The 11,525-nt window shown below is 56.9% G+C and overlaps 1 protein-coding gene across 3 annotated transcripts in view; it reads right to left on the reverse strand.

The window, feature by feature from the left end:
• Positions 1 to 488: 488 nt before the first annotated feature.
• Positions 489 to 11,525, reverse strand: part of Prdm11 (PR/SET domain 11) — a 71,175-nt gene continuing 60,138 nt past the window's right edge. The window contains exons 6-8 of one of the 3 annotated variants that reach the window (XM_027936414.3): positions 8,770 to 8,957; positions 4,187 to 4,813; positions 489 to 3,097 (exon numbers count right to left, since the gene is read on the reverse strand). In XM_027936414.3, the coding sequence (XP_027792215.1) occupies positions 933 to 3,097; positions 4,187 to 4,813; positions 8,770 to 8,957 (2,980 nt within the window). In that variant the 3' untranslated portion in view covers positions 489 to 932. The remainder of the gene's footprint in view (positions 3,098 to 4,186; positions 4,814 to 8,769; positions 8,958 to 11,525) is intronic. The other 2 variants (XM_071616281.1, XM_071616280.1) reach the window with 2 other exon arrangements.

Genomic DNA, 11,525 nt, shown 5'->3' on the forward strand with positions numbered 1-11,525 from the left:
TCCATGTCAATCCAATATATACTTTTCATTTTACTTGTTTTTAGCCAAAAATCGCCGCCCCGTTGGGGGTCTGGATTTGTTGGCTTTTCGTCTCCCAGCGGCCCTGGGTCTGAGTGGGATTCTACCATTTTATCCTCCACCATGGATAACAGGGATGTCCAAAGCCCGCCTCGCCCTTCCCCTGGATTGCAGGCTCGGCTGTAAGGCCCTTCCGCCTTCCATAGGACGGGTTCTGTCTTTCAATCCAGGGGCCTGGAAGGAGGGAATGGACAACCAGGGAGGGGAGGTGACGGGTGGGGGCAGGGTGGGTTCACAGTGCGACCAACACCTGTGTTTGTGGGACAGCGAAGGAAATGAGTAAATCAAATCCATCACACTGAAGTCAGGTGGGGGAGGAGGACACCTCAACCCACAATGTGGGAGTCGGGGACCCGGTTCAGCGGGACCAGAATGTCAACGAAGAAGCCAAGAGCCACGCCCCCCAAACCCCACCATTAAACCCAACAGAAAAAATGGCGAGAACATAAACCCCAAGCCCAACCCAACTCCCTCCACCCCCCAGCGGAGACAGGAACAGAGCGAGCTACCTAAAGGCCGTGACAGAGACCCGTCATTTAGCTCATGCTGTCGGTGACTGTCGGGTGGGGACACGCGGGGCCCAGCACATGCTTCTGTGAGTGGAAACGGGTCGCCACGTAGGTGCAAGCTGCCAAGTGTTGCAGACAAGCGTCGGTTTCCGACGTCATTCCTTTCTGAAAGCTCCTAGTAGCTTCCGGTGGACGTGTCACCTTGGTTTTTTAAAAATTTTCAGTGTGGGTTTTATATATATATATATATAATATAATATAATATAGATTTATATAATATATCAAAGCTTATGAGTATAGATTAAAAAAATATTCAACAGCTTCGTGGACTCTGCAGCCGGGCTCCTACATGTCTGGGTAGAACTCGGACCCGTGGTCCACGGCCTGCAGCGCCGGCTTCTGCTCCAGGGCCGACATCCTGCTGAGGACCTCGGCTGACAGCGCGTAGCTGTTGCCCGACTTCTCCTCAAACCAGCTGTCCAGGGCTCGCTTGGCATCGAAGTTGGCGATGGGCGGTCCGTTGACCGCGACGGTCAGCAAGTCGCTCAGCTGCTCCAGGGTCAGGCGGGAGCGGTGGTTCTTGCGGACCCTCTGGAGGGCGCTGCGGCCCTTCTCGCAGCAGGCGGTGGACGTGGGGAGGACCTTCAGGACCTGGATGATCTTGTTCAAGAGCGGGAACCTCTGCTTGTACTTGCAGACGTGGCTGATGAGGTCTTTGAAGCCGTTTTTGGTGTAGTAATCGGCCTTGAGCTCCCGCCACTCCGTCAGCAGGCTGCCCCGCGGGTCCAGCCCCTCCTTGCCGAGGTCCCGGGAGAAGGTGGGGATGGCCTCCAGGTGGTCGAATATCTGCACCATGTCCTCCTTGCCGTAGCTCACGAGCTCCTCGCTGCTCCTGGGCCAGGCGGCCAGGTCGAACACCTGGCAGGCCTTCACGAAGATCCGGCTGCGGGAGTCGAACCTCTGGGCCAGGATGACCTGGGTCTTCTGACAGATCTTCTCCCTGATGGACTGGAACTTGGCCTCGGCCACCCTGAGGTTCTTCACGGCGATCCCGTTGAAGCTCTCCCGGAAGTTCTCCTCGAACTCCTGGAGGTACTCCCCCGGGGAGTCGGCCAGCCGGCTGATCTCCTGGATGGCCTCCTCGATCTTGTCGTCCACCTGGGACACCAGCAGGTACTCGCCCTGGAAGACGTAGGCCAGGCGCGAGAGGACGGCGATCACGTCCAGCAGGAAGTAGATGAGCTTGACCGACTGATAGTCCATGAGGAACTGCAGCAGGGCCAGGGCGATGGCCGAGGCGTCCGCCCGCTGCGTCTGGCTGCTGACGTCCTTGAGGTGGGCCACCACCTCCAGGTAGTCCTTGATGAGGGCGTTGAGGACGTTCTGCTCCCCGATGACCCAGCGCACGGCCCGGATGTCCCCCAGGAACTCGGTCTCCTCGCAGAGGGTGGCAGCCGTGGAGCGCAGCTCGCACAGGAGCCGGGGCGAGTAGCGGTAGAAGCTCAGCAGCTGCTTCAGGTTGTTCTCCAGCTCCTCCAGGCAGGGCAGCTCCTTCCCGCTGATGGCGTCCAGGATCTCCAGGTGGGGCCGGTGCACCATGAAGGGCAGGCACAGCAGCCAGGGCAGCGTCTTGCGGATGGTCATGAACATGCTGGCCCGCAGGCTGGCCGTGATGTTGGCCCCGTCCACGCCCAAGCCGACCGTGGGCTTCTCGTCCTGCAGCCGGATGCCCAGGGTGGTGAAGGCCCGGTCCAGCGCCTGGAGGTAGCTCTCTGTGCTGGAGAAGCCCAGCTCCTGCAGGGACAGGAACTCCGTGGCCGGGGGCCCGTCGCTGCTGGTGTACTGGACGTACACGGCCACCGTGTCGGCCAGCAGGTCATCGCTCTGCCCGTCCAAGATGATGCTGAGGCACGGGGACTGGCGGATGCGCTCCACCAGGTCCTCCCGCAGCGCCCGGGCGATGTGGTGGACCAGCACCTGGCAGTCGCCCTCGTTCATGTACTGGTCCACCACCTTGAGCTCGCACTTCCTCAGCAGCTCGGCCAGCGGCCGGAAGTCCAGGTAGGGCCTGCCCTCGAGGGCCAGGTGGTAGGCGGTGTTGAAGAGCAGGGTCATGTTGCGGCACATCTCCTCCGTCTTCTCGGGGTGCATGCGGAGCTTGTAGAGCTGCAGGCACTTCTTGTGCAAGTTGCTCTGACTGTGCAGCTTGATGGTGTGGATCTTGAACTGCTTGGAGCCGATGATGAAGGCCGAGGTGCGGGAGGACTGCACCGTGTACTGGCGGCACACGTGGCACCACATCTCGTTGAGGGTCGGGGAGTACCGCAGGAACCAGAACTTCTTCAGCCACTCCTGCTTGAAGCGCCGGATCCGGCGTCCGGTGGCGGAGGACATCTTGGACGGCTCGTCGGTCGTGGTCATCATATCGTTGGAGACGGATTCATCGGCCGAGTCGACCTCCTGGTCATCGTCCTCCATGATGGCGGGGCCAGAGACCATGCTCTCGGAGGCTGGAAAACAAATTCGAAAGAAGCACTTACACCCTGTGGCAAGAACGGGGGTTTCCCGACAGCAACAGGAAACAGCGTCTAAAGGCGAGACCTCACCGCGGCCTGTGAGGGATGGAACCCCAGCCTGGAGTTCACCTCCAAGCACTCTGTTCCCCACAGGTGATGCTCCCTCTTTGGGGATGGTCCAGGTGGCCTTTGGCCACCGCCCACCATGAAGGGCAGGCACAGCAGCCAGGATGGTCATGCCCGCCCTCCGCCCACCCGTGGGTGCTCCGGAGATTGCAACGTTCCCCATCAACGGAGAAGACAAACTGGAGGAGCAAACTGTTGGGGCACCCCAAACAGCCCCAGGTCACCCGTGGAGGGCTGGGGACTTGTGTGCCCTCCACTAATGAGGTCAGAGGAGGCCTGCTGCCCCGGAATGAAGGCAGCATGGCTCTGGCCCCGTGTGATTTCAGGGTCAGAACGCGCTTGAGCTCAGATGTGAGCTTCAGGACCTGCACCACCTCGTTGGGAACTCGGGGTGTGGCTGAGGGGCACGAGGCGCCCGTGCGCAGGCCAACCCGGCTGCAGAGGGGCACTGATGACCCGGCCCGGTTCTCAACTAGCTCCACGAGATCCGAGCACCAGCACAGAAGGGGCAAAGCCATGCAGCTGGTCACCCTGGACCCCAAAGTGCCATCCTCTGAAAACTCCAGGTGGGGAAACAGGACCATGAGGGGAAGAGCAGACCCTGGCAGAGGACAAGGCCACGTTCCAGATCTAGATTGGGGGGCGTGCGGGCTCCCCAGAGGGACACCCTGCTGGGGCATGGAGGAGAGAAGCTGGGCTTTGGGGTGGCACCCTGGTGGGGCCATCAGAGAAAGGCAAAGGTCAAGAACACAGCACACGCCCCTCCTGCAGCGGAACGGCTTTTATTGACACAGAGCAGCACGTGAAGCGTCCCAGAGCCGCGACGGGCCTGCCATCGGCACCTGAGGACAGGGCGCCTGGGGTCCCCAGAGGACAGCTCCGACAGAGGCCCACGGCCCCGTCCACGCAGCCCCGTGCGCTCCTCCCTCGGCAACAGTGGCGTCCACACCCGCTTACCTGTGGGGTCAGAGAACTCTGGGAGCTCCAGCACCTGGGGTGGTAACACGGGGGGCTCTGGGAGCTTCCCAGACTTGAGCAAGTCCAGCTCGGCCTGAAGCTCCCGCACCTTCTTCTTGAGGCGGATACAGTTGGGGCAGAAGGAGGTGGTGGGCAGCTCGTGGGCATCGGACGCCAGGGAGGCCTCGGCGGGGCTGTCGGCCTTGAACGACGAAGGCTCCTCTTCCTCATCCTCCAGTGGGCCTGGCTCCTTGGCAACCCCCGGGGGGGTCTTCCAGTCCCCGTCCCCCTGGGTCCGGCTGACGCTCTGCATGCTGTGGGTCATGGCTGTGGCACACCGGCCATAGGCATCGTCCTGGTACTTGGGGACTTTCCTGATGACCAGCGAGGTGCTCAGTGCCAGCTGGTGGGCCTCCACCTTGGCCGATTCCAGAGACGCCTCCAGCACGTCCTTAAAAATGAGGTCGATTTTCTTCTTCTTGGCTTGGGGGTGCACATCCCCCTCATCCAAGCCACGCTTGTAGGGACTTTTGCCCTGTCTCAACACAGGGAGCTGAATAGCACCCCTCAGGTCTTCTGGGGTGTCCAGAGCCTGCTCACACTTCTCCCTCTGCAACCTCTTCTCTCCTAGGAAGGAAAACCAGGGTGTAAGGAAGCGGGGACAGCCCCCAGCCGAGAAACCAACAGAAACAAAGCAGAACTTCTGTGGGGTCACTGGCTCGCCCTCTAAAGGAGCCTCCTGGGGCAGGCGTGACAAAAACGAGTTGGTGGGCAGTGGGGACTCGTCCTAGGACCCACAGAGCAGTAAGAACTTTTTTGAAAAAGCTGTTTCAAAGAAGCCTCAGGTGTGTAAACTCTACACTTACAAGTTGAGGGAGGTCTACGGGGAGGTAACTGTGTCTTCTTTCACCCTTTCAAAGTGGGTGGGTGGGAGCACAGCCCAGAGCTGAGTGAGTACTAAGCCCCCAACCCCAGGCGCTTCCCCTCCAGCCCTCGCCATGAGAAGACGCTGCTTTGACTTGGTAAAAGGTTCACAGGCGACGCAGAGCCCCGCTCCTGCCTTCTCCGCGGCTGTCCTGGAGATGGCCCACTTAGGGGACAGTCCACCCCTCACTTCTGTCTCTTGTAACCCTCCGAGCAGTCAGAAGACTGGGAACATGTGAGCAAGTGTGACCTGTGGTTCTCACTGATGACGCAGGCTGGAGGGGGGAGGACAGGACACCCACAGTTGCTAAAGACTCCAAGATGGCGGCCTCCAAAAAGATAAAGGACAAGGTAGTCACAATGACCGAAAGCCATCTCAAAACACAGCTGTTTCCTTACCTGACACAAGATGTCTATTTCTATCCTGTGAATTACTTCAATTCTCTCTTAATTACGTTGGGATACTTTAAGCCTTTGATGGGTTTCCCAATAGTAAGTTGTTTCAGCCTCATCCTTTACAAACAGCCAGCTGCAGGTCATACGGACACAGAAGTGCTGATGACTCCTGAAGGGGAGATGCTCAGGAAACAGAGGACCTCTTCAGTCCTCAGAAAATTCTAACAGCTGTCTGTGGAGCTTAGAAATCTTAAAGGCTTCTTAAGGCAGAGGCAGGGGCAGGGCCCTGGCTGACGTGACTAGGAAATGACTTGACCTGAATATGCACTGAAACCCGGCTTCTCGTGGCGGGGCGGCGAGAGGCTGAGGGATCTCCATTCGATGTTCCATGCTGGGGCGGGTGATATGCCCTGCCCCAGGTCCAACGCCAGGTTTCCCACAGTGACCACACAAAAAGGAGGGACCTATCTGGATGCCCTTGTCATTCTCACATGAATGCTTAGGGAATAGCCTGTCTCCAAGGCTCCCGGGACGGGATGGCTCCCCTCAGCCTACATTTCTCTATCAGCTGGGCTACAGAGCAGAGGAGAAATGGAGAGCACTCGCTAAAGCAAGACCCAACACACCTGTCTTATGGATCAGAAAAAGCACTGGCCCTTTTGGAATATCCACACATCCAGGGCTGCCCTTCCCCCTTACCAGGGACCGGACAGCCAGCCCACAGCTGGGGAGGTGGGGAGGTCCAGGCTGCAAGCCACCAGGGACCCCTCAGGCCCTCGTGGGAGGACCAAGCCTGTGCAACATGCTAGGGCAAGCGGGAGGCTGCTCTGGACTTCAGGCCTTCATGAAAAACAATGTGAGCTTGATTCCAAGATCTCAAGGAAATATGGGGGGGCAGCCCAAACCTCAAAGTAGATCAATAACTTGAAATCAATCAAAGAAGAACTTTTTTGAATATGAGCATGAGATCCATCCTGTCCTTCAATGATAACCACAGGGAATAACTGAGACTCTCTTCAGGTAAGCTGCGGGTTCCAAACAGTGTCCCTGCCCGAGAAGTACTCATGACTCCTGCTCTGGCCTGACTGGCATATTGTTAGGGTCTGTAGACAAGTCAGGATGGCCCCTGGCATTTTGCCAGAGGGAGTGGTTTGTGAAGTGACGCCAGCGAGCCATTAAGTGTGGAGATTCCTTATTGGTTGACTGCTGTATCTAGTTTATGTTAATTAGATAAGCTGTGTGGAATGTATATATACCCCTCCTGTCCTACAATAAACGGCTCCCACTCCTGCTGTATCAATCTACACAAGTTGCTCGTCACCCCCCTGGTTACTTTGCTGCAGCCGGACTGCGGCAGCATATCACCCTCAGTGACAGAGAAAGCTCCTCAGGGAGTGCTCAGAAGGGATCTCCTTCAAGAGCAGGACTAGCAAGACCAACCTAAGCCACCACTAAAGTGCCAGGATCAGCCAAAGCAAAAGCTACAAAGAGACAACTAAATGCCACCAAGCTCCATGACTGGACCCGAGGGCTTGGTTCAGGGCCGAGAACATCCACAGCTGTGGCCCTGTCCCACTGTGGCTGTCAGCGTCCTCCCCGCTCCCCACTGCTCAGCCTGGCTGGCCGGACACTGCTTGCTCCTGGAGCTCCACCCGGCTCTGGACGTCCCCCTTCAAGTCTGTCTGCCACGCTTCCTTCAAGCCACCACTCCTGAGTGGTCCCCTTGTGTCCCAGCTCTCTGAAGATGGATGTTGCAGCTTGAGGTGCTTTGGAGAGGTCACTGGGGGTGGAAAAGGACATTACACGTCCAGAAGAAGGTCCTGGCCAGGGGATGAGACCTGCATCCTCAACAGGACTTCCCTTGCTCTCCTCTTCTTCGGGTGGCGTGACTCTTTGGAAACGTCTTGATGTTGTCATTCACTTCTTCTTTTGTCCATGCAGCAAAGAGTGACTGAGGACCCACTGAGTTTCACACACTTTTACAGGAGGCATCGCCAGAGGTCAGGTGGATGCCACCGTAACCTTTCCCCCGGTTCCAAAGAGGACAAGAGGTAAGAATGACTACTGATCCCCTCTCACTGCCCACCAGGTACCTTTTACCAAGCCAGGCAGCAGCTTGCCCTCGGTTTCCAGGATTTGCATTGTTCTGACTTGTCTTTAAAGACAGCTTAACCTCAAGGAGTCACCCGGCCCCTTCCCATCTGCTCCAACCATCTTCCCGATTGACAGACTTCACATACGCGGCTGGTCAGAAACACGACATGGTGGGGCTCGGGCACAGCCTGGGCTCCTGGGCCCAGATGGACTCTGGGCATTTGGATGTATGGCTTTGATGTAAGAAGGTCCCCTGGAGAGAAGGACCAGACTCGCTAGTTACCCTGGCCAGGCTGAGGGTGGAGTGAGAAGGTGCAGGGCAGGGCTGGGCAGTATTTTAAACCACATTCAAATGACTTGTTTACAGGGAGCCCGGACGACCAAGCCGCCCGCCTCCCAGGCCTGCGTCCCCTGCCCAGCCCTCCTGGACTCTCTCCGAAGCAGCTGTCCTTTTACATCAGTTCACCAGGTCAGCTGATCATGAGACCAGCAGGAAGCGGGGACGAGACTGATTTTGTCTGAGAAGCCACCAGGTTGGAACTCAGCACCTGGAGTCACAGTTGTGGGACAAAAACCCAGGCTGCCCTCCCCAGCACCTGACCCAGGGGTGAGTCACCGCATGTACTGGTGCCGTTGGTGATGGGATAATCATCTACGTGGGGTTGTCACTGTTAAAGGTCTGCACTGGGGACTTCACCCTGCTCTACCCACGGTCCTCACTGGCTCCCCAGAACTCCCACCCCATGCTGGAGGGGAAGCTGCCCCAGTCGTGAGGGTTCCATGGGAGCATGTGGAAACCCAATTAGCCCTCGGTGAGCATTTAGCAGATGTCGTCTGTCCTTGTGACTGCTGAGGTGTCGGCAGTGTGACATCTTTCCATCACTTTGAGCTGGGGAACGGGTCAGTGGATTAAGCCTCCTCCCTTGGCCGTGGGGTCCTCTCTTCCCAGTGCTCTGAACTGTGCGGTTGGGGTTTCTGTGACCACCTTGCAGGGGAGGGGACACCCTGGGCGGTCACTGCCTGGCCTGGAGCACGGCGCGGATCTGGGTCATCTGAGGTCCCGAATGGCCCCGTCTTCCCGCGGCTGGGGCTTGAATCTGCGCCTCCTTGGTGTCCTCTGGAAGGCCCGGGGGCCCGCAGAGGCCAGGGCATGGCCTCCGCACACTCACCTCTGGCCAGGTTGCGGTGGATGGTCTCCTGGGACATGCTGTGCAGGCGCCTCATGTAGTCCTGGCTGTACCAGACCCGCAGCCGCTCCCCGGGCCGGATGTCCCTGCAGGCGCGGAAGTAGATGCGCTCGCCGTGCTGGAAGGCCAGCAGGTTCCGCTCCCTCTCCTCCCGGGAGATGACCACGTACCTGGGGGCGAGGGGAACAGGTGAGAACCGCGGCCGCCCGGGGAGGGCTGGGCAGGGCTGGGCGCAGGCGCGAGCGGTTACGCGTCACAAGTTCACGGGCACCGGCGAGGCGGGTGAGGCAGCTGCCCTTCTGGGGAAGGGTCCTGTCCTGCAGGTGCCGTTCCTGGGACGTCAAGCACATCCCTGGGCCTCTAGGAATCTGTTCCCAGGGACTATCAACAGCCCTGCTCTGCCTGCGTATTTATGGTGAATGTCAGATTTGGCAGCAGATTAGAGGTGCCTGGAACACATCGGCTCCTCCGCCCGTCACTATTTTTTTTCCCAGCGCAGGGATGTCACCCGGGGCCTGGTGCCTGCGAGGCTAGCATTCTCTCACTGAGCTGCACCCCAGCTCCTTTACTGCAGGGGTCCCTGACCCTCACAGGCCGCTGATGGGAAGGGTGGGTTCTTGGGGCTGTTTTCAGTGTCTCACAAAACCTCGCAGAAAGAACCCACAGGGCAAGGGTGTCCAGGACCACATTCAATGAATGTTAAAGATCCAAAGTCTTTACAGAGGGTCCCGTGGGGACAGAGGAGGTAGGGGACAATGAAAGGTTGGCAAACACTGCTTAATCTAATTAAATGATTCAAGGTACAGAGAGTGAGGCTCCGAGAGGCTAAGTAACTTGTCCAAGGACACACAGCCAATAAATGGGAGGTGCAGCTCGGGGGGCCTGTGCTTTCCCACCATCACTATGGCTTCCATGTGGGCAGGTAAAGCACCAACGCGGCTTTAAAATCAAATAATAAAACAATAACACGCATATTGATACAGGTAGCAAGGAAGGCATCTCCCAGAGTGGTCACCCGCACAGCCCTCCCCTCTGGGAAACAAACTGGCAACACAGACCCAAGGCAATAAGATGCCCGGCAGGCGCGCCCACCTCACAACCCACGACGCACGTGGCTCGCTATTTACAAAAGTGCAAAAGCCCAAATATCTGAATTTCAAAAGCCAGAGTAAATGAGGGTCCATTCCACGGTGGCATGTTACTCGTCCCCAGAAAAAAATGTTTGCAAAGAATCTTTTGTCACATGGCAGAACCGTGCTGAAACAACGCAGAGCAAGAATAACAGGAGGGAGGGCTATTTATGTTGTGGTTCCAATCATGCTTTAAAAACCGGCCCCTGTAAACTGCTTGCAGGACGCAGAGCCGTGTCCTAACAGTATGATCCATGGTGGTTGGATTTTGTTTGTGATTTTCAGTACTTTACAGGTTTCCTCAATAAGGCGTCTGTTGTTTTTACTATTTATATCTCCCACGTAGAAAGAAAAAATATAGACAGATGCTCATTCCAGCAGCGGTGGTAGGCACAGGGGCCAGCAGCACTGAGGGTCTACACTAGAGATGACCCAGGGTCAGTGCCAGGATCTTCACGTCCATCCTGACCTCACCTAAGTCTGCCTTGGAGGTGGGCGTGGCCTTAGAAGGGGTCCACTGGGACCCAGGGAACCGTCCACTCTGGCAACGGAACGTAGCACAGAACTCAGAGGAACTAAGAACGAGACAGAGGGAAGAGAAGGAAGAGAACCCCGGCTTTGGCATCTTTCCCCTTTAGAAGCAAGTCACAAGCTCCACCCTGGAGCAAGAACTTCATCTTGTCCAGGAACTGGGCCTCAGAGCTGTGAAAACCACGTGGTTATCTCCACGCACCCAACCTTGATGGTGTGAGCCAAGAACTTAGAGCCAAGAGGATCTGGGGCCCCGAGATATCATCCCTGGTCACAGCTCCCCATCCGAATTCTCCTACGGCAGAGCTGTCCTTCTCTCCATACGTGCCCACATTTTTTCCTGAATATATAAAATAATTTCCAGTCCCCAATTTAGTTAGACTCTGCAATTTGACATCCAAAAATAATCAACCTAGTAGTTTGCACAGAACGCAACTGCAGTAGCTCCAAACGTCTCCCTCCCGGCTGCATATGGAAGGCGACCCCTCCATTCATTCTTGTTCTCAAAAGTCCCTGGGATCACAGAGCACAGGGGAAGGAGACCACTGCCCCTTGTCCCCTCCTGCTGGATTCTTCAAGCTCGAAAGGATGGACTCATTTCCCCATCACTCAACTTTCCAAGGAAAAGACAACCGAGGAACAGGTAACAGGGATCAGGGTCCATTTATTCAAAAGAGCAACTTCTGGAATTTGTCATAAGGTTTAGGAAGATGCGGGTCAATCAAGAACCAATACTTTGACAGAGCACCCCAGGTCTCTGAGTAGATCGCAAGGTATTTTCAAAGACAGACCCCAGTGTGTTCCGCATCTGGGGTTTGGTGTTAAACGTGGCATTTGAAATAAGACCTAGATGGCAGCTCTCGGTGAGTCACCACAACAAAGTCCCCTGCCAAGATCGTGTTGATATAATTTTCGAGGTAAAGCGAATCCTCTCATTATGTCTGCCTTTTTAAGTATTCTGGGCTAATACCTAGTGGCCTGGTCCAGTCTCAGAGTCCTGCTGTCCCATCACCAGGGTGCAGGTAAGCAAGAGCCCTCCCTGCAGAGCACACGGCTTCCAGGGAGTGAAGGGTCTGC

Source organism: Marmota flaviventris, chromosome 9 (assembly GCF_047511675.1).
Source record: "Marmota flaviventris isolate mMarFla1 chromosome 9, mMarFla1.hap1, whole genome shotgun sequence".
Taxonomy (NCBI): Eukaryota; Metazoa; Chordata; class Mammalia; order Rodentia; family Sciuridae; genus Marmota; species Marmota flaviventris.